The sequence below is a fragment of the Zosterops lateralis genome, assembly GCF_965231275.1.
Source record: "Zosterops lateralis genome assembly, chromosome: 8".
In the NCBI taxonomy this organism is placed as follows: domain Eukaryota; kingdom Metazoa; phylum Chordata; class Aves; order Passeriformes; family Zosteropidae; genus Zosterops; species Zosterops lateralis.
In genome coordinates, this window is record NC_139768.1 from 29,714,756 (window position 1) to 29,737,931 (window position 23,176).

Sequence of the window (23,176 nt, forward strand, 5' to 3'; positions counted from 1 at the left end):
AATTCAGTATAACTTCATTAACAACTAAGCAACTGAGTTTTGTGCTCAAATCTAAAGACCTTTGGCAAACTTTTCCCTTTGTAGCACTACCAGAGGAGAGAGGAAAAGGCCAGGCTGCAGAGGACATAGGATTAGAGAAGGGCTTGTCACTGTGAAGAGGTACAGTGACCAAGTGTGGTGGTCAAAATGGGTACTATACTCACACAGATAACAGCTAAATATTACCTTTTCATGAGTAGCTGTCCATGAGCTAAAAGGAAGAGAAACACAATGGTTCAGTACAACGAAACAACTCAATTTCACCATCTCATATCTGAGTGTAAGTGGTGACAGTGAAGTGCCAACTACCCTTTCTCCCTCACCCAGGCCAACCTATGCCTTTAACAACTGCTACAGGACAACTTCTCCTATCTCCATTCAATCAACTGGCTCCAGATCAAAACCCCTCTGGACTACATGGGATCTGACTTGCTGATATATAATGAAACCAAGTGATAGATAAATTCTTGCAAATGAAAATGGGAAACAGCAAGGCGTCTTTGGGAAGCTCCTTGCCAGAAGAGACTATCTTGTCTAACCACCTATGTCAGAAGGAAAATCCCCCCCAGCACTCCCATGTTGCAGAGCTAGTCCCTACAGCACAGGCAGAGTTGAGAGCTATGGGTAACAGGCCATGTGGGCTCCCTTAGAGACCCACAGATGCCACTCACGTCTGAGGATTGCAGCTACAAAGGGCACAGAAGGACTCTGTGCTTTCTTTACTTGCTGCCAATTAGCTTTTCACTTCTTATCTTCTGGATGTCTCAGCTTTAGCCCTACCTTCTTTTCTCTCTCCCTTTTTTTTCCCTCTCCTTTCCCCTTTTAGACTATTATATGAACTCATGCCACCCTTTGTTCCACCTGACAAAGCTACACGCAATCCCTCTATCACACTTCTCTTCTCTGGCCTTCACAAAACACAAAGTTGTGTGGACCACGACTGTCACCATGTTCAGTGTCCTGCTTTTCTAGTCTCTCTCTCAAGACAGTGTATTTGGAATTATTAATCACAGAATCATTGAGGTTGGAAAAGGCCAAGTCCAAGCATTAACTTAAAACTGCCAGGTCCTCCACTAAACCCCAAGCACCACATCCACAAGTTTTTTGAATACTTCCAGGGACTGCTATTCCATCACTGCCTGGGCAGCTTCTACCAAATGCCTGACAGCCCATTTAGTGAATAAATCTTTCCTAACATCAAATCTAAACCTCCCTGGGTGCAATTTGAGGTCATTTCCTCTTAGTCTATCACTTATTACATGGGAGAATTGACACTACTGTTAGCACATACATGGTGATGTGACAATATTAGTAGCATTGCCATTGGCACCTGTTTCCATGCACTCCAACTCCTGCCATGAAAAGCCATGAGGAGCCCTTGCACTTTTACTGCTTCATGACTCTGCTGGGGGAACTTTTCCCTCCAGGAATCTCACTCTCCCCTCACTACAGCCCTTGGTGTCTGTCCCTTAAGTCTGGCCTAAATATAGGTGTCTGTACCTAGAACTTTTAAAGTGTATTTTGAGCTCCCATGGGATAGAAGCGTTTAGTAGCATAGCCTTTTTTATTACCTCACATTCTGCTCTATTCCCATCAATGAGCACCCTCTGGAAGAAAGAGCTATCATGGTAATTTGAACTCAGAGAAAAATAGAAAGAATATAGCAAAAAGGTGAGCAAGATAGTTCTCTCTTTAAAAAGCATTTCAATTAAACTCACCCAGTGCTGCTCTTCGTGTTAGTTTTAAAGCATCTGTGTGGCAGTGAGCAGTGCAGAGCTTTAGAGGTCTCAGACTGACAGTATAGTAGCCAGCTTCTGGTGTCCACATACAGCTATACACAAATTTTACATGCCAGTTTCAGCCTTATATTGGCTTACATCCATTATCTTGAATTATATCCTCCTGACATTTATTAAAGACCTGGGGATGCTGACTTGATACACAACTCAAACATAACCATTTCTTACTCTTTCAGAGCCATGTCACTTATTCCTGGGCAAGGTTTTGACCAGACATTCATATTTTCATGTGTGTTTCTTTACGTCCTCTTCGTGCTGCATTGTAAAAGGCACTTATTTAACTGGTGTTGCAGTAAGAGCCTCTATGGGCCATGCTGGGGGTACTTTTCCCCACAGACGCCCCGTTCTTCCCCTCAGTGAGCCCCAGCAGGCTCATTGTCACTTAATGCCTTCCGCACAGGAGGGTGGTGCAAGACATTAAGTAATACTGACAATGAAAGCATTAAATAATATTGGACCCAGTATCATATTTTGGGGTATGTCACTAATCCCTGGACACCCGTGGAACTCTGCCACCGATGATAATGAAAGCAAGCCCTCTGAGCCTGGCCCCTCAGCCAGTTTTCAGTCCATCTGTATGTCTGTTCATCTAGATCATGCTTCATCACCTCCTATACACTGATGTTACAGGAGATCATCAAAAGCCACACTAAAGTTGAGATGAACGTACATACATGGCCATAAACTTGGATTAGAAATCTCTCTGTGAGACTAATCATCCTTACAGAACAACCACTAGTGCTGAAATGCTTTAAATGAAGATCATAAGCAGCAATGCCCAAGGAGGGGCTGAGGTCACTTGGTTTGTTTATCCTGGAGACCGAGGGGAGCTCTCATTTCAGTTTGCAACATCCTTATGAGAGGAAACAAAGGAGCAGGCGTTCATCTCTTCACCCTCGTCACCACTGGCAGGACTGGAGAAGACGGCACAGAGCTGGGTCCGGCTGGATGTCAGGAAAAGGCTCTTCCCCCAGGGGGTGGTCGCGCACTGAACAGGGTCCCCGGGAATGTGGCCACGGCCCCGAGCCTGACAGAGCTGCAGGAGCATTTGGGCAACGCTCTTGGACACACGGTGTGATTTCTGGGGTGTCCTGTGCAGGGCCAGGAATTGGGCTGGATGATCTTTGTGAGTCCCTTCCAACTCAGCATATCCTATGATTCTAAGATTTCCTTTTCTTTCTTTTTTTTTTTTTTCCTTCACCATTTTAAGGCTTAACTTCTCCAAGAAGTCAGGAAGGTGATGTTTTTCTATACTTTAGTTCACTGTGCTGTCCGGCACAGACCCTTACGGGACCGGCGAACAAATCCCCCCCAATTCCCGCTTTCCCCGCAGACACCGCCCCCAGCCCCGCTCTGCCCTCAGGGCGGGAGGCGCGCGCGGCGCCCGTCGCCCCGGCGACGCGGCCCCGAAGTCTCGCGAGGCGGGCCCGGCTCTCGCGGGCAGGGCGGAAGCGCCGCCGTGTTTACAACCCGCGCCGCGGCCGGGACGCGCCGGGCCGGGCCGGGGGCACCGGCCAGCGCCCCTCGCCCATGTGCCCGCAGCCCCCGCCGCCCATGGAAGTGATGGAGGGGCCCCTCAACCTGGTGAGCGCGGGGAGCGGAGGGGAAGGGTGGGGGGACGCGTCGGGTCAGCCCGTGCCGCCGCTGCTCCTGCCGCTCAGACAGCGGGCAGAGGGTGACACCCCTCGGCTCCTACCCCCAGGTAACCGCTGGGAGAGGCGCGACCTGAGCAGCAAGGGGGCTCTTGCCGCGCTTCTTTCACCCCAAACACCTGTTCAGGTCTCGTGTCAGGCCCTGCCCGGCCGGGAGCGGGGCCCAGAGGCCGTGCCGGGCCGGAGGCGGCTCCGGGGAGGGAGGGACGAGGAGGGTGCGCTGGCCCCGGCGGGTCAGCGCTGCTCCGGGCCCGGGAGCGGCGGGAGGGAACGCCTGGGGGCGATGGAAGTGGCATGGTTAGAGTGGAGGGGCGTGTGGGGACAGCGCGGTGCAAAAGCGAGGGACGAGAGAAGTTCAGGAAGGAACGTCTAGAGGAAACGTCTAGATGACACAAGTCATAGCCATGAGAGTTTCAAGAGTTTTAGAGGCTTGTCAGGGCTAGCACTGGCTAAGTGCTTCCTTTAATTTCAGAGGGCAAAACGCCTTAAATCAGTAATTGCTCTGCTTAAACTGAATTTCTAAGGGGCCTGAACTGAAACACAGATGGGCTAAAAAATGATTCTTCACAAAAGCTAATCAGATGTTAAACAGTCTAAATTGGCAGGTCTCTGTCCCACAAACAAGATCTAGGTCAAGAAGAGTTAATTCTCTGCTGCCTTGTGGGTTTTACCAAAGTTGTATCTTGGCTGTGTGGTGATACACAGAGCATTCCCTTAGAAAACAAGCTTTAGTCCAGCAGTCCAGATAGCCAGAGGCAGCACACTGGGAGTATTCCAGGATTATAGAGTATCCCAGCTGTACTGCTTCCAGGAATGAGTGTGATCCAAGAATTGTTTAGACATTACCATGCAAACCTCAGACTTGTGTCAGTTTAGGTTTTAATCAAGGCTTGTTTGTACTGGGATGGTGTCAGCCCTGACAAATCTATGCCTACAGGGTCAGTCAGGTATTTCTGGATTTCTCTCCCTACTTTCAGAAAGACTTCTACCACTGTCATTGCAGACCACCTATGGAATTAGGGCTGACAGTGTAGTAGGAAGATGGTCTGTTTATATCTGTAGGTTCTGCAGTGGTGCAGAACCACTCTGGGTACATCAGCATCACACCGTCTCACTTCTTACTCTGTCTACTGAAAGACTAATTGAAATAAAGAACAGCAGGAAATAGGAAAGCTCTTGTAACCTGTTGATATCATGGGGTTAAAATCAGGCAAACTTACAACCTGATAATACAGGAGGGCTAAACTATAGGTATTTCACAGACATTGTAAAAACTTTTTTTAAAAGTAGATCTAGTTGTTCTAGTGTAGGGCAAATTTGGGAGGAAACCTCCAAAGGGGTCTCTCCAAAAAGCAGATTCAAGTGGCCCCTTCCCTTACTGGGAAAAGATTTCCTTCGAGAAAAGTGGAAAAAACTTGTTCATTTAACAAGCAGAGTAGTCACAAGCGTGAAAAATGAATACTAAACAATAAAACATCTCACTGTTCTGAAGAGATGGCACATTCAGACAGCCCTTGCTGTGGGGTGCAGCTCTGCTCTCCCAGTGTCTTATCAGCTGCTCCTGCACTGGAATGGAGTGTCCAGCCCTGTGGGCCACAGGTGTGAGCGAGCTCCTGGTGTTTTCCAAGTTTTCAGTCCAGAGCAGGCTGAACAGTTCCAAGAAAAAGAAAAGCCACAGTCTGGGGAACTTCTTTGCCTCAGCTAGCTAAAAAACCAAAATTAATTAACTAGAAAGCACAGGAGAGCTCTCTCCCACTGTTTGTCCATGCTGCAGAAAACACAGTCCATGGCAGGAATGTGTGGGAGCCAGGTGCAGGTTCTGAAAACAAACTCCCGCTTCTTTCTGCCCTCCTCTCTCTCAGAACCAGTCTTAAAGGTGCGGAACTGAATATCCAGCATCAACAGGACAGACTGTTGAGGATACAAGCATCATAAAGTCACCCTAGGACACTAGTGCATAAGGTTCTAAAGAGAAAATTGTAATTCTGTATTCACTAGTAAATGTCTGAAAGTAGGAACTTTCTTGGCAATATCACCAGTCAGTGACATTCCTTACTGAGACCATGTAGAAGGATTGTAGGAGTGACACGACTGTGACTAAAGCCTGGTTTATGGCCTTGTGACCACAACAGGAGTGTGCAGTTACCGTGCCTCTCTAGCTCCAGGCTGACAGTAAGGTCAGGACACTTCTGTGTGACGGATGATAAAGTGTTTCTTTACACGCTTTCATACACAAAACTATGAATTTGCCTGTGAATATGTTGTTACTGCCTGAGAGGGTCCTGAACTACAAAAACTTTTCTCAAAACTGCTGTGCGATGTAGTCATGGATCATCATATACAGAAAAGTGACACATCCATTCAGGTTGTGCCAGGCACCATGGAAACTCCTCATGATAGGAGGGTTGAATGGGTATGGCACCATGGTTAGAACATGCCTACAGTTTTACAAGGACATGAACAGGAAGGAATAAGTACAGTTTTGCAAAGCTCTTCTGTTCACAGTCCCTCTCTGTCCGGAGCTTCAGATTGACAGCAACATTCAGGGAAGGTGCCAACCTCCAAAATAAGAATGTTCATTTAAGTTTTTGATATTATCCAGTGTTACCTGTTGCACTCTTGTTTCCCATAAACTTCTTCTCTTACCTAAATCTAGGTCCTGTGAATTGGAAAAGCGTGACTTTTCCCAAAGATGCCAATGAGGAAAATAAAGCTAACAAAAAAAAAAAAAAAAGGAAAACCAACCAAAGCCACCAAACCACCCAACACCTAAACTACTACTACTACACCTACTACTAAAGTGATTTTGGATAGACTTAACTGCTATCAATGGCTTAAATACAAGATATTTTCCCTCTTCCAGTATATCACAGCTTGACAGTTTTCACAAAACTGATTTTTCATCAGTTAAAGCTTTTCATTAGAATTTACCACAGTACCTGAATCTTTCTTCGTCCTGTAAAAATTGTCCATTAATTGCAGACTGGAGCATCTATTCTCAGTTACTGGAAAGCATGGATACTGTCCCGATTTTGCCAGCCAGTTGATCTGACTACAAAAAAACATCAACACCAAACAAACAAACAAACAAACAAACAGAAAAAACCCACACCCCACCTCTTACACTTTAATGCCATATCTTATATTTTCCTGGCTTCAATTATGCTCTTTTTCTGAAAGTTCTGAAAGATACATTTCCCTAAATAATGTCTTTATGGAGCTGAGTCTTCTTCAACGTCACAAATAAAAATTTTAGGTTATGCCATGGAACTTAAAACCAGCATGAACTAAGTGCAGTCCCTGCACCAGCAGGCAGCCATATAGCAGGTACCTAGCCCAGCTGATTACTTGTTTCACACATAATCCAGACCCAAAAAACATCTCAACATTCTTTTTACAAATTAAAACTTACACTGTAAAATCATGAAGTTAAGTTTTCTATGGACACTGCATGTTTTTACAGAGTGTCTTGAGAGCTTCTCTGTGCTGCTTCCTGTAGGGGCAATTCCTACTGCCATCTGATTTTGGCAAATAATTTTGATCTCACATCCAGCCATAATTTTACCCTTAGGTGTAGGAACAAAAGTTACAAGTTAAGAAGCACAGCCACACACTGCTGACCATCAGAAGCTTGGAAATAACACAGTACAAGTGAAGCAAATAGTATTAACCTCAGGAAGAGACTAGAAATTGCTCCTTAAACAGAGTTTGATACCCAGGACTTCATAATCCTGCAAATTCTACCTTAACAGCTCAGTATTGTCCTCTAGCTAAAAAGCCATACCACCTCTACCTTGTATTCTTCTTGCAAGGTAGCAGTATTTGTATGGCTTATAATTCAATACAGTCCAAAATCTGGTGACTATCACCTCTAAGTTTCCTGAAGCATGAAGGACCCAGCTTGAAGAATGGCTGTTTTAGTGAAAACCAGAAAGCACAGACCAGTAGCTGGAGTGGGAATAGGGCAAAATGTGTATTCCGAGAATCTCATCTAAAGAAAGCTTTTAATATTAGTGCTGCTGGCTGTTGGTAGCAGCCATTGCAGTGCAAGCCAGTCAATGGTTTACTTTAATGAAGCATTTCAAAGTGAGGTAATGCTACATCCACAAAAAGGCAAAATAACAAGCAGAATAAATATGCAATATGGAAGTGTAGGAGGAGAAAATAGAAAACATCTATGAAATTTCACTAGAGACCAGAGAATTTAAACCACACCTGCTGATGTTTGAGACTTAATGCCAGCCTGCACTTCCATTATTTTCATTGGAACACCAGGAATATTATGTTAATTCACAGAAACATCCATGGAACCCCATTGGTTTTCTTTGATTTTTTTTTTTTCAATCTAAACCTGACAGCTGCTATACTTGATCTTCCAGTGGAAAACGAAACCAAAAAAAGGCAGATGCACTCAATTCTGAACTCAAATCAGAGAGAACAAGTTTGTGAGGTAACAAAAGAGGAAGTATCACTAGATACACATGCCTAACACAAAGTCTGTTTTTACCACAGTGGTAGGAGAACAGAAAGGTGTGAATCCACAGAGGCAGCAGCATATCTGAGTAAAGTGGCTGGAGCTGCATCAGATACTCAGCTGAACAGCCAGATCAGTAATAGCCACATTGGAAAAGCTCACCAGTGTTGTGTGCAGGCATGTAACTGCTGTAAAAGCACAACACAAAACTGCTCCTTGTGGCACATAAAACAACTTGCAGCAGCTCCCAGTCAAGACCATAATTAGCCAAGTGATGGGTGGTTGACAGGCATTTCCTCACTGTACCTGTGCTGTTTGGGTACCTACCAGCAGTGCCTTACTGCTGTGTCACACTGCCAGTACAGTCCTGTCACCAGGCCACAGAGTTCAGCTCTGAGTAAGCATGACCAGCAGTTCAAAGACCCAAATGAAGCCATCTCAGAGGAGCCTGGTGAGGCAGACTGCAGGCGCAGCTGAAGCCTTTCTGCCTCATTGTTTTGAAATTGTTGCTCTTGGAAGCTTGTTTACTGGATAATTTGTTGTAATGGTTCAGATGCTCCTATTGAGAGGAAGCTCATTTGCTGCGACAACTTGAGCCTTGTGGTTTAGGGCTACACACAGAAGCCCAGACTGGTTTTGTTTATCAGGGCAGTGGAACAGTTCTCACTTAGCTTGTAACCTCCAGTTAGCAAGACTTGTGTACCAACTGTGACACATTATATTTGGGGACAAGAAGAACATTGCCAAAGCAGCTGAGAACTGTAGGGACACAAAATGCCCTGGGGAGGTGGTGGAGTCACCATCCCTGGGTAAGGAAAGACTAGACATGACCCTCAGTGCCATGGTCTGGTTGACACAATGGTGTTCATTCAGACTGAACTCCATCTCACTGTCTTCTCCAAAGTAATTCATTTTGTGAGTCTGAAAATGGCTCTGAAAAACAAGTTGAAGCATTTAGCACTTTTATCCTACGAAATGGATGAAAAGGAACGGGTTGAGGTTGATTTGACTGTGCAGTAGGTAAAAGGATACCACACCTTAATCAGGGTGCAGGTGATCAGGGAAAAGGCTGCAGTTTGTATGGGGTTTTGGAGACTCCACCTAACCTGAGCAGTATGAATGCAAGTTGGGTTCATTCCAGATCTTTTAATTGCATTTGCATGGTGACGAACTCAGACTAACCATTTTATCTGAAACTTGGAATAGGTTGAGAACACACATGTAGTCAATTAGACCATGTCATTCAATTAATGGGGGTTGCCTAAACAGCTGGTTGCTTGCCCGCCCATATATTTAAAGTCTGATACTATTGCTTACATACAAATTGAACTTAAGCATCTTTACAATTCAATACAGAGTCTGTATTCTCAGCATTAACTGTCTCATGATAGTGTCACGTACTTATTTTGCTCTATAGGAACACTAACCTATAATTTACACAGTTGAGTCATTGTTCTGTCAACCTTGCTAAATACAGGCTTTCAAAAACAGAAAATGGAGCTAGCATGTGACTAGTGGTCTTGGTTGAACAGCCACAATGGGTTCTGCCATTTTTTGGTTGATCTTTAGTCATCTTTGTCTACAGAAGTATTTAAGAATGGGGGCTTGCTTCTCTTGGTAAAGCTACACTATTGCAATTTCTTTAGTTTTACTGCAAATATATTCTCATTATTTAGCATAAGTTACAGTACAACTCTTTATTATTTTTACTTTTAGTACAGCTGCCAGTAAGTACAAGCATTTTCCATAGTCACCCTGATCAAGGTTGCACTTTTTAAAATAAATGGATGGCCATAGTTTATTCTTGGACCTCTCAGATCAAGTTTTGCACTTGTATTCTCTCTTCATTACATTTTTTCACTGCATATGAAGACATACACATTCAAACCTTTCTAAATTCCCTATTTCCTGGTAGAATGGGTTTGAAAGAGGCTCCTGTAGGTGTAGCCTCTGACAGAGTGTGTGTAGGGGAGAACCATGGTGCACCACCTCATCCCACCCTCTGTGGCCTGCTGCTGTAAACACCCACATGGAAAACACTTAGCCCTCTTCTGGATAATAGAGAGGCAATGCAGTGTGCAGTTTGACTGTTCAAAATAGAAATCAGACCTATATCCTTAAGGAAACAAATCCTAAAATAGATCCCTCATCTCTCAAAAAAAACCCTTCCTCCTTGTTTTCAGCAATAAGAGAGCACAGGTAATAATCTTTTCTGGCAAGAATAACTGGTATGCACAGTCCATAACATAAAATAGATGATAGCAGCATCAAACATTGGTTTCACATAAAACATTTACAAACAGAAACTTCTTTGCAGTCCAGCTTTCATTGGGCCCCATCATTTTAGCAGCTGGGTTTTTCCTGCCTTTGTCATTTTAAGTAAAGCACTATAATCTGTGCTCCATAATCACATTAAAATACATCATTTTCTGGTGAGTCCTTTGTCATATACAGTGAAGGCTGTAAGTTTAACCTCTTGTGCAATGTTTTGTCCAGTGAAGAGCTGTTCCCATTGGTAGAGCAGAGAAAACCAAAACTATCTCAGCTACAGGAGCACTGTTGCAAAGGACTGCTCTTAGGAGAGGGTAGTGGGCCACTCTATTTAAAAATGAGTAGTACTGTATCTGGCTTTTAAAAATACTGTTGAATCAAACAGGTTTTTTCCTGTTATGCTCCTTTCCACAATAGCTAGCCACCCACTAGAGTTATATGGGAGGAGTAGCAGCTTTCCCTCCTTATCCCCACAATCTAAGCCAGGATCATACTGTGGTAGTCCTTGAAGTTCTAACAGTATGCTATGCCTAGAAAGAAAACATTGGGTTTTTTTCCTTTGAGAGAACAGTAATAGATCTGGAAACGGGGCCTTATGGCTTCATTTCTCACAGCCTGCAGTCACATCATTATTTAGTCTATAGTGGGAAAAAACCAACAAAGAAGTGAAGTGTTAAATTTTGGTTAAAGAAGAGTGTAGGTATAAAGGAGACTCTCATTGCTCTTCTAGAGAATTTGTTTGATTGGGGTTTATTCTGCTGTTCAGAGATTACATAGGCAATGATTTGGGCTAGTCAGGTGGAAAGATCAAGTAGCAACACTTCCGTAGAATAGCAGTACAAACTTATTAAACAAGTGTCATCTCTCAACATCTCAACCACATTCAGAAAGTGTGTGGAAAAAAAGCCTGCCTTACCTTCTGCAGTTAGTTCAGAGTGCTTCAGGTCACACAGTAAGGCTTACATAAATCTCTTAAGTACTAAATAGATTGGAGTAAGGTGAGGAAACTTTTTAGCTTGGCCATCCTTCCCTCACACCTGCTTCCTTTTACAAGAGTCGAGTTGTTACACCTGTCCATTTGCCTACTGGGAATTCCTGCTCATCAGGATTGGGAGGGACATCTGAAAGTAGTTGTCAACCTGCTTCCCCTTTTAAATTCCATAGCTTGTTAATAGATCATAATTATTCGTACCCCCCATCCTACATTAATTTCCAGCACTGCAAGTGGAAGAGGAAAGAGAAATCAGATCTATAAACCCACCAAAGTCAAGCAGCGGGTGTTTTCTGTAATCACAGCAGCAAGACCAAAGTCAAAGCAATCCTGCTTGAATCTGCTGGGAACCAGCACTGCAGCTCCAGAGTTGTTGTGTAAATACCTTCCTCTAGCATGACATCAGAGCAAGGGTAAACTTGAGAGTAATCTTCTCCTCTTTATTACAGAGGACCAGTTCTTCCATTGCCAGTTTTCCAATGGGATACAGGCCACTCTGAGTTCAAAATAGATATGGTAACAATGGTTGGAAGCTGTATGGCTGAGTGTAACTGAGCACTAAGAATAAAGCATCACACTAGACAAGATGTAGAAGCTCATCCATGATAACGGCTAGTAAACATCCAAACACTTCTGGTGCAGCTTCATCACTTGCTGCTAGGAAACTGCACCACTAATTTCTTCAAATTGCTTGTTGATAAATAAACTGCTGTGAAAGTGGGAGGAATTCCTTGATCCTTCCACAATCAACAAATTGGATCAAACACAGGTTAGAATAAACGAGCAAGTATTTTCTTGTCAACCTGTCAGTAAAATACAGGAAAAGAGGGATTCCTTGCCCACGACTGACTGCAAAACAGCTGATTTTCTCACACAGGGCTGTGCTTAAACCTGATTTTTTTTTCTGGTGTGGCTCCTGTTGTTTCCATTGGGAAGTCTGTTGGATCAGAGTAAGATGGCCTGATATGTGTATTTTGATGTAAGAGCAGGAAAGGCATTCTGACCTTGTCATCAGAGGACCCTAGGTTTGGTTTTTGCCCACATCTATGGGCTGTTGTTTTTCTAATGTTATTCACAGTTCAGCCCAACTTCTTCAGACTCCCTTCAGCTTCACTGGAAGTTAATTGAGAATGGAAATAATTTAATTGCTCAATCAAATAAGAACTGAATGTCCTCAGATGTTCTGCATGTGCTTAAGTGATTTGAGTAAGATCACACTCCAGCAGTTTAAAACATACATGAATAATCTTTGAAAACAGTGGGACTCCAATTCTTATATGTAGAAACTAGTAAATAGAACTTATCCTCTGACTTGCTGAATTTCTTTCTTAGCTCTTCTGTCTCTGGCTGTTCTGTTTCCTCTTTCCCTGTTTTTTTTAGACCAGCCCATGCAGTTTGCAGAAGCAGCTGTATCAATACTAATTTACTGAAAAATTGTTTTGCAAAGAACTAGCTCAGGTGTTTTTATGTCCATGACATAGCTAATTTGTAATGGGACAAGCTGCCAGGAATAAATAAGGAGATTGCTCTCTCTGTGCAGATACTGTTTGTTCATATCAATGGGGAAGAATTATATTTCTGGCATATGTCATTTGTAGGAGTGCATAGAAAAAGGCCATAAACCAAATGATTTTCCAATAGAAAAACATTTCCTGTTCTGAGAACCTCAGGGTAGAAGTGAGAAATGCTTACAATGCTCTGAGGATTCAGAGAAGGTGAGGAAGAATATAACAAAGAATACTTTTTGTAAAGAAACAAGGGAGTTGTGTTTTAGCTTTTTTAAAAACACACCATATTAGCATATGAAATCAGTTTTAGGAAAGCCAAATGTCTTCATGGAGTGAAGTAACTTCCAGGGATTGCTTAAGAACAGCTGCTGCCCAAACAGGTGTTTTCTGTAGAAGCCATTCTCTTCTGTGGTGTCAGAGCTGCTAAGGTTCTGGTAAAAAACTGAACTTACTATGATACTGTAGTGTATAACTCCACTTGGCAGACAAAAATTACAAACTGACCTCCCTTCTGGGACTCGTATTTTAAACAGATGTTAATATCAGTAACTGTCAGTCCCTGAGTCTGTTTACTTCAAGCTCACAATGTAGTAAAGCAGTCCTGAGCAGTGTAACTGACAGTCTCACCAGATAGTGCTTGTGGCTTTTCACCTTACACAGTTTGTCCTGGAGGAAGGGCCATAAAATCCATGTCTTGTTGGAATGACAGAAAAGACTTGCTTGCATGAATGTTGCAGTGCTGGTTATGCAGTAGTTTCTCACTGAGCATATGCAAATACTTGCATCAAATGCTTGCTTTCAGCAACAACCTTAGTTTAGTCTATGTTGGTGGTTTACATTAGTGGTTTACAAATACTGGTATAGATTTAACTGTTGTACAGCAAGAACATGACTTTCATATTTTTAACTATGGCTGTGCTTCTACTGTTAATTGGTGTAAGCTAGAGACAAAAAAAAAAAAAAAAAAGGCAAGTTATTCACCCAAGAGGCAAAATGTCTTGGGCATGGGGCAGCAGAAAGTGTCAAAACAGCTGTAAGATGTAACACAATTCAGATATCTAGCATTCTGCCAGGTAAATTGGTCCAGAATACTTAGAACTTCTCATAACCTCTTTTGGCCTGTTCTTTTTACATGACTATGGTAAATGCCTGCCTAGAAAGGAGAAGATGTGCTTTCTGAAGAACAGCTTCAAAAGTATTTTGCTGTGTACACACCAGTTTGCTGCATTAACAAACTAAAAGTTCTTACCAGTACATACTCTTGCAAGGTAGTATTAAAGAAGTCCAATTACAAAGCTTGGAAGGGAGTGAAGATCTGAGCCTAAAAGCCTGAGAATTGGAATCAGTACAAGTTTTCCAGATGTACTGGTTACTTTTAAGACAGGCATAACTATTTGTCCATTGACCCTCATTGATGTAATGGTCTTTTTTTCATTTTAAGGCTCACCAGCAAAGCAGAAAAGCAGACCGCTTGTTGGCAGCAGGGAAATATGAAGAAGCAATTTCTTGTCACAGAAAAGCTGCTGGTGAGTAGGTTATTTCTCACATTTCAGCTCTTAAAATCAGTTTCCAGATTTGCATGCACCAAGCCTGTCTTGAGTTCAAGAAGTTTTGACAATGCTCTCAGGCACATGGGATTCTTGGGGTGTCCTGCACAGGGCCAGGAGTTATGGCCCTTCTGGGTTCCTTCCAACTCAGCAGATTCTGTGAGTCTGTGTAAGTAGAATGTCTTGCAAAATCTTTATTTTTTAAATGTGAGTTTGTTTTCTTGTTCAGATGAAGAACTCTTTTGAAAACTTTTTTCCTCATATGAGCAGCTACAGTCAGACATTTCCAAAGTTTTTTTAGATTGGGGTGATTATCACTGTGAAGGCAGTTGTTGACTGAAGGTGAAGCAAACACTTGTGGTGTGCACAGACTGAAGTTGTGCACCTGCTCTAAGCCAGTTTCACTTTTTACTTTGCATTTGCTTTACTGCTTTCATAGGCGAGGTCCCAGTGCTTTCTCTGTTGGTAAAGGACAAATGTTTGCTTACAAAACTTCCCTCTTCTAATGTCTGCACCAAGGCAGCTGAGAACAGTTGATGAGCTCCCCAGAACTGGAGCAAAACAGCAGATTGCATCTCAGACCTTGACACTGCAGGGACAGCCTCTCCTCTGTGCATTTACCTGTCCATTTAAATAGTCCTTCATTTTTGTGTTGGAGTCCCTCAACTCCCTGCTACTTGGCAGAAGAAGAAAGGAGGTTTTAACTGGTGCAACAAGTAGGACATTTTCAGTGACAGGGCTTGTGTGGAGACAAAGTGGCTGCTCTGAACATGGTAACCTAGATACCAGGCATTCTTACTCCATTCAGAAATACTAGAAAACCCCATAAAATGAGAAACTAATAGTTTCTTTGGTATTTATGACTACTCAGAGTGATGAGGGATTGCACTTACATTCTAAAATACATACTTTTTGTTTTCTTTCACTTCATATACCAAGACAAAACCCAAAAATGCACTGAATGTTTCTTGGTTTTCTTTGTCTGTTGGTTCTGTGCCATTGTCATGCATAATTCCAAATTTGGTTGAGAATTTCTCTTACATTGTCATTTTCAGCACTTGTAAGATATGGTTGAAGTCTTTCTGGAAATTGCTGCTGTTCTAAAAAAAACTGGAGCAACCCAAGCCAACAGGATATCATGGGAAGGGTGTAGTGTGTATTACAAGGTCTCAGAGTCATTTTTTCAGACTTCTGAAAAACTGCAGGTGTTTCCAGCTGCTGTAACTTGGTAAATACTTTGCCTCTAGCCTGTTGCCTTTGTGTGGGGATTGAGCACACAGGTCTGAGGGCTTTCCTTAGCTTTTTTGGAAGTGTTCATGTTTTTGAGCCATGCTGTAAGTGGTGATGGATGTTCTATCCCACAGGGTACCTCACAGATGCCATGAAGCTGACCCAGTCGGAGCAGGTGAGACCAGAACCAGCCACAGCCCCTGGTGTGCCCCTGTGTCCCTTGTGTCTGATCACACCCCTCCTGGGCATTGGCCTCTGCAAAACTTTCTGAACCTTTGACAACTGCACCAGGAGTTTCACAAGTGTGGTAATAGTAATCCTCCTGGAGAGGTTTTCTAAGTTTATGTGGAGCAAGGACAAGAGAAATATTAACCCATCCAAGGGGTCTCCAACTTTCTAGTCTGCCAGACATCTTCAAGTAGGTGACAAAACCAGTGTCATGCTTAACTTGATCTGTGAGGCACTTAGTATTTTGCTGAGACAAAAAGCCAAGCATCTCAAATACAGTGTGTCATTTTGGTTTAATGCATCCTGACTGAGGGATTTCTAGAACAGCCCTGACACTTTGTCTTATTCACTGCACAAGTTTATCTGTGAATGTACTAGTGTAGTCTGCTCGGCACTTTTGTACCAACAGGCTTTGGATTTAGCCAATATTATGAAATCAAATAACCCTTGGAAATCACATCTGTCTTTGCTCCAATGGGTCATTCTTGTAGAAAAATGGTCTTTTTCCCAGGTGAGTTAATAACTGCTGTGCCACCTCCTTCATTAAATATGGCTGAATCAGTTGGGACCATTCCTGGCCTTGGAGCAATGTGCTGCTTCATTTTGGGTGTAATTGACATGTCTACACAGACACCATCATAGAAGCATTAAAAGTTTGCATTGTTTAGCCAGAGTGTGGCCATGCATGCCAGGTGAATCTTTTCCTTCTTGGTGTTGGTCGTAGGTCAGTTAAACTGTGGGTGTCCCTGCCCAGAGGTGTTGTAGCCTGGTCAGTGACTTGCAAACAAAAAGATCAGTAGTTAATGCTAAATTTGACATATCTGAATCTGTTGCACTGAACAAGCAGAGAGCACTTCCTGTTGGATTTAATGTCTGAATAACAAAAGCTCCCTCCCTCGGGCATGCAGTGATGCTGTTCATGTAAATATTTACACACATGTAATTCAGCGTGTGTGAATGTTTGGGTGGGATTAGGGATCACCACCTAAATTGTTTAATCTTGTTCTTACTCAGGCTCAGCTATCACTGGAATTACAAAGGGATAGTCATATGAAACAGTTACTGCTCATCCAGGAGAGGTGGAAAAGGGCGAAGAGGGAGGAAAAGCTGAAAGCCCAGCAGAGTGCTGACAAGGAAGCAGCCGCACATCTTCAGGCTTCTTACAAGCCGTCTGCTGAAGACTCTGATGATCAAAACGTACTGGTTCCTGTTGCTCAGAAGTACAGCTCTTCCACAGAGAAACATGCACAGGATGTTCGGGGTGTCTTTGACAGGGACCCAGATACACTTTTATTTCTGCTTCAGAAAAAAAACGAGCCAGTGGAAGCGTGCATTGGGAGTAAAGCGCCAAAAGATGACAAAACGATTATAGAAGAGCAGGCAACCAAAATTGCAGATTTGAAGAAGCTCATAGAATCTCTTGTAGCTGAAAACGAGAGATTAAGGAGAGAGAATAAGCAGTTGAAAGCAGAAAGAGCTAGACTCCAAAAATCTCCAGTAGACAAGGAGTTGGATGTAGACACTGACTTTGTCGAGAAGTCAGAGCTGTGGGGTCTGCAGCAGCACTCGGAATCTGCTTCTTCAGCTGCAACTTGGCAGAAGTTTGCAACAACTGCTGGGAAGGCAAAGGACATTCCAATTCCCAACCTTCCCCCGCTGGACATCCCGTCCCCTGAACTCCCGCTGCTGGAACTCTCCGACGATATACTGAAAGGACTGATGAACAGTTAAAAACCAGGAAAAGTGCTCCATGTAGTTACCCAAACTTGAGAAAAGGGAAAGCCACCAGGACAATGGTTATCTGAGGGCAGAAACATTTTCCACAATGCTACTGTCGGAGAAAAGGCATTAAGCAACTTTGTTACTGTGAAATCCACATCATATCTGATTTACTTCATGGAAGTTAAAGGTACCATAGTTGGTATAAGACAGTGAGCTCTTTAGTCTTTTGCCCAATGTTTCAAACCAAACGACTGCCTGGAGAATGTTTCAAGTAACACAATCCTTCAGGGTTTTTAAGTATGCTATATGTAATAGTTATCTATAATGCCATAAATGATGGTGCAGAACCTAACTGTTATGGTTGCCAGTTGGCCGCCATGTCATATTGAAAAATGCTTTCTAGCATGAATTTAAACTGTGCATTTCATTATGCATAACTTTGTTTTTTCAGATACAGTGCAATTTATACACCTCCTAGATGGATTTATGTGCCACACTCTGTATTCCTGACCATGTTAGCCTCAAGTCAGGAGAGATTTTAATTTTCATTCTATGAAGGAACCAACTTACTCGTTCTGTTGATGAGGGGGTTTTTTTTGGGGGGGGGGGGGTTATCTGTTTACATAACTAATCAGGGTGCATTGAATCTAGCTATTGGTTTCTGTATAAAGTGACATGGTTTAAAATGAAAAATCTATACTTAAGGTAAAATACCCTTTTTGTTTTCAGTGATGCATGAATGGAAGTAATTCTAGCTGGCAGTATTTGATTGAAAAAGAAATTGTTTACAGCTTAACCTGATTCAAAAAGGATAGGAAAATAAAAACCAAGGTGTTTTGACACTGTCTGTTATATGTGTACAAATGTTGTCGAGTATAAAGAACAAATCAGTACTTGTACTAAGTGTTAGGATACACCTACAGCTAAACTTCCATGTTCATCATCCAGCAAATTCAAGCAAGCTGGGATGAATTCAGAGGGCCTTGCCCCTCTGTGGAGTGGCCTGGCTGGCAGCTGGGTTCCAGCCGTGCAGAGCACTGGAGCGTCAACAGAGCAGCTCCCTGGATGTGCTGGGGCAGAGCCCAGCAGGAGCTGCAGGAACAGTGCTGAGGGTGCTGGGTTGAGCAGGGCTGTGCAGCCTCCTCACACCCCTTCCCTTCCAGCATGGCCCAGCCCCTGCCCTGGAGGAGCTGTTCCAGTGTGTAGGGGAGGCATTGATTACCTTCTGCTGTTACTGGTTAGTGAAGTGTTCAGTATTGCAAGCTATGCCATTTTAAGTTACTTTTGTGCTGTTAAAAGGTAAGCTTGCTTTCTAAGAGTGCATTTTTCTTCCAGAATAGACTTGGAAGGGCAGCAAGAACACCTTACTGCTGTGCAAATTCTGCCCTTACCTCTGTGTACCTGGCGTCTTCTGTGCTTGAAGGAGCATAGGGACTGGAGGTTAGAAAAAGTCTATAGAAACAGAGGTAAGACAAGTTCAGTAGAGCAGGTGCCTTGTGCTGAATTGTAGCTGGAATCTAGTCTTGCTGAGGAAATAAAAGAAGTTATTTTTCAGGGGGAGCAGTTCAGCAAATAGCCCCATCCAGCTGTGATGAGGTGACGTGTTCCAGGTCAGGCCCAGCTCAGTGGTCCCACCAAAGGGCAAATCCCAGTCCCTGCCTGGATGACTGCTCCAGGTGACAAGGCAGAGCAGTGTGGTGTCTCTAGTCATGTAAATAAAGCAAAGAGCATGTGCTCACAAGATGGAAATAAAATTATTTAAGCACCCACCTCATGCCACTGCTGGGGTGACAGCTCAGGTTTATTGACTGCAAGACAGACATGGTGGTGGTGTCTGCAAATGGCAGCTGTAGGAGAAGGAAGCAATTTTTAGGTCTGTTGAAGTCAGGATTCTTCAGAGGTGGGAGCATGGGAATTTAAGATTGATTTTAAGACTAAACTGTCCCTTCATGTGTAGCTGCATAAACAAAACACCAGATCTGAAAGAAGCTGCTTCTCTTTGGGAAGAATGGCCAAGTAGGGGCAAAACTCCCCACTTCCACTTCTGAAAGTGGTGTTAAAACCTCTCTCTCTCCTGCAATGCAAATGTTTGTTTGTTCTTGCAGTCTGCCTACTCAACACATGACTGCTGCTGAATCCCACCTCCAGGCAATAGGGCTGAGCACGGGCGTGTTCCACTCTCGTGAGTGATGCTGAATCTTTTTAAGTAAGGAATTCTTCAGGCTGAATCCCGAGCTAAGCATTACTCAGTGCACAGGAAAGAGGTAGGTTGCACCGAGAACACTCACCACTAGAGGACAGGTTTTACAGATTCATAGCAATATACCGAAGGAAATTCATCTCTCACGGCTGTCAGCAATTAATTCGGGTGATATCAATTTAAAACTGTTTTAAGTTATTAAACTTAGGAGCGGGGTGTGGCCGGGCGCGGCTCCGCGGTGCCGCAGCCGTGTCCGGTGTCCGGATCCGCTCCCCGCAGCCTTTGCTGCCTCCTGCTGGAGCCCGGCTGGGCTGGGCCGTGCCGGCTGTGCTCGCCCGGGCCGGGAGAGGCGCGGGACAGGCGCGGGAGAGGCGCGGGACAGGCGCGGTGCCAGTGCGGAAGGGGAGCGAGGCTCGGAGAGCTGCAGCAGCAACAGCGGAGCGGTAAGTGACTGCTGGTCACACGGCGTGTCACCAAAGCCTAGCGCAGCACACGCAGACATCCCCAGGGCTGGGCAGGCTGGGCTGCATTGTTTTATAATGGATACAGCTGAACAATCCCGTGGTCCATTATTTCAAAGCGTCTCACCAAGAACCAATTTTAAATACGCATCCAGACACTGCCTTCTATTCATAGACTTTGCTTTAACCACAGAAACCACCCTTGTCTTGGCACACAGAAATACTGGCCCTGTTCAATATTGCCAACATATGCTGTGCCGAAAGAGACTGTAATTATCCAATCTGGCTGTACCACCACAGAAAAAGAAACCAAAGAAAGGCAACTGGGAAGCAATGTGGAATCTCTTGAGAATAAAATGTGCAGACTTCACCACTACCAGTTGCTACTTAAAATGCTGGCTAAAACCGAAATACAGAAGTATTGGTTTTACATTTTGCTCTTATTGAGAGGAGAAAAAAGGATTTTGTGACTGCTTCCTCTGAGAGTATTTCCATGTTCAGAAACCGTGGTAGTGAACTCCTTCCTGCTGTTCTCTCAGCAGGAGCTCTTCTGCAGTTCCTGGTGACCTGCTTCCAGTGGCAGTAGCTACACCTCATCTAGACTCCCTTTCCCACAAAAGGTTGGATCTTTTAAGACCCCTTCCAACCTGACTCTGTACATGGAGAAATACAAGTACAGCCACAACACCTAATAAATTACTCTTGAGGTGTGATCTTTCAACTGAGGAGGAGTTTCATGGAGAGCAGGGCAGACAAAGACAGTCGGGCTAAAACTAGAGCAGGAAACAAAATCGAACTGTTCCAAAGCAATCAGAGCAGTGGTGTGGCTGCCACAAGCCAGGTACAGGCTGGACATTATTTGCCAGACCTTTCTGCCCAAGTATGAGGACTGAAGTTCAACTGTGTAAAAAGTTCACTGTTCCCGAAAAAATCAAGAGCTATGGCCACCTTTTCCTCCACCTCCTTTGTCTCTCATGTTTGTTTTACCACAGGTAACTTCAGCTTACTCAGGGGTTTTGTCTTGTAATCATTTGAAGTGTTCCCTCAGGCCCATTTGCTGCAGGACTTAAGATATTATTGAGATCAAACAATATGAAATCCTTAGAGCTGTGAAAATACAGGATTTCCTGCCTCAGAGCTACTAAACCCTACTCCTTATTTTCACTAAGGTTGCACAGACCCAGGGACTGGAAAAAGAAACAGGCACCTGGGACAAGAAGATACAGCCTGGGTATGGTTGGAAGGTACCAGAAATGCTCACTTTGAAACTTAACAGCAAAAATCCCTCAGTCACACTTACCTTTAGAATGGCTCGTGTTTAAAATGCAACTGTTTGCACACAACACATCAGGTGAATCACATCTTCAGTCAGCTCTGAGGCAAGATTTTCCTACCAGCTATTTATAGACGGTGACTTCCTTTTCAAAACCGATGAGAAACAAATTAAGAAAGTACAGAGGTTCCTTTGTGTGCGCCGCTGACGCCACAGGGCATTTGCTCCTGGGGCAGTTTCCTGGGCCACCCCGCTGGGGTGGGAAGAAAAGAACGTGGTGGTGGCCACTGCACGAGGGCCCCCCACAGCCCCCGTGTGCTGTGCTGCCAGCTGGGGCTCACAGGCCATGGCAGCACCACAGCACAGGCCAGCAAAGCACAGGGCACAGCCAGGAGAGCAGGAGCACAGGGCAGAGCTGGCACGGTTTGAGGCAAAGCTGGCGGTTAGGAGGGGAAAGCACAGCAAAGCCACACTCTGGGAATCTCAATAGGGTGAGGCAGCTCATCCAGCATGGATGTGAGGGAGAGCACAAACATCCTGCTCTGGAAAGCAGCAGAACAGGCAAGGATAGCTGTGGAAGGAGGAAGGAAGGGAAATTCCCAGTTACAGGCACAGGGCAGGGAAGGTTGTCAGCTGTGAGAGCAGGAGAGGCCTTGACAGGATGTCACGGGAGAGGCTACAAACAAAATTACCACCTACTAAAAAGGTCAGAGAGCATGAGAATGTAGTGCTGATCAGATGGGGGTTTGCCTACACACACAGATCTTAGCAACTTGCCTGAAGCTGGGGGAGTAGAATAAATAGATTTGCAAATCAGACTGTTCTAAACCCCTATGTCTGACCTCCATAACAGGGACCACCATTTCCCTGCCAGCAATTCCAGCAATTTCTGTTTCTGCTAAACCATAAGCACAGCAGCCATCTGTGCTGAAATACTTGAGGCCATCACAGCCCTGCTTCGTTCTTCGCTAAAAACTTACTCTTCATTAGGTACCTCTGCAGGAAAGAAACTGCTGTGGCCATTTACTGTACAGCAGTGCTGAGGATGGAGATGAGGATAAGGAGCTGGAAAGGAGGGAAAGAGGGGGTGTGGGGAGCAAGGCTCACAGTTCTGATGACTCTTGAATTGTGATCTTTCAAGAACAGGAAAGGAGAAGGAGTTTCATGGAGAGCAAAGCAGACAAAGACAGAGCTTGTGCTCAACACAACGTGGCAGAAGATGACACACAGTATTTCATATCCGTGTTGTAGCAGCTGACAGCATTCCTGCACTCAAAACAGCTTCAGATGATCTCACTGAATACTTTTGGCTGTATTAAAATAGCTGAGATTGTAGAGCAGAAAGCCCCCCAAGAGTCTTTAGCAAAGATGGGAAAAACATGCCCAGTAACACCTCAAGGAACACAGAAATGGTCAAGAGGAAAAAATTAACCTGAAAACAAAACACCTTCCCACAAACCCCTGCCTGGTGTCAGACATGAGCCATGGACACCTCAGGTCATGCCCACAGCCACAAGCACCAGGCCAGCCCCAGTTCCTGCTCTCATTTCCTGCAGGGGAGCAGGGAGCTCGGCTTCACTGTGACACAGCCACAAACCTTAAGATACTGAGTAAGCAGAATGTGCTACACCAAGTAATTAAACCTATTTTTGTGTGCGTGTCTTTTAGTAGCATTTGGAGTACCTGTGAACTTTAACAACTTCCGGCACTGTTCAGTCACTCTTCCAGCTCCCCCTAAGGAGGGAAGAACATCTTCAGCCTGACAGGCAGGTGCCAGGGAT

General features: G+C 44.2%; 1 protein-coding gene across 1 annotated transcript; it reads left to right on the forward strand.

Annotated features, from left to right (window-relative positions):
* The first annotated feature begins 2,826 nt into the window (after window positions 1-2,826).
* On the forward strand, window positions 2,827-18,322 carry NRBF2 (nuclear receptor binding factor 2). Its single transcript, XM_083866817.1, has 4 exons — window positions 2,827-3,422; window positions 14,176-14,260; window positions 15,646-15,686; window positions 16,754-18,322. The coding sequence occupies exons 1-4, from the start codon at window positions 3,369-3,371 to the stop codon at window positions 17,468-17,470; spliced, it is 897 nt and encodes a 298-aa protein (XP_083722943.1). The 5' UTR covers window positions 2,827-3,368; the 3' UTR covers window positions 17,471-18,322.
* Window positions 18,323-23,176: the final 4,854 nt, after the last annotated feature.

Coding starts and splice junctions, on each gene's coding strand:
- NRBF2 (XM_083866817.1), top strand. CDS start 3,369: ATGTGCCCGCAGCCCCCGCCGCCCATGGAAGTGATGGAGGGGCCCCTC. Junction 3,423..14,175: donor TGGAGGGGCCCCTCAACCTG/GTGAGCGCGGGG, acceptor TTTCATTTTAAG/GCTCACCAGCAAAGCAGAAA. Junction 14,261..15,645: donor TTGTCACAGAAAAGCTGCTG/GTGAGTAGGTTA, acceptor TCTATCCCACAG/GGTACCTCACAGATGCCATG.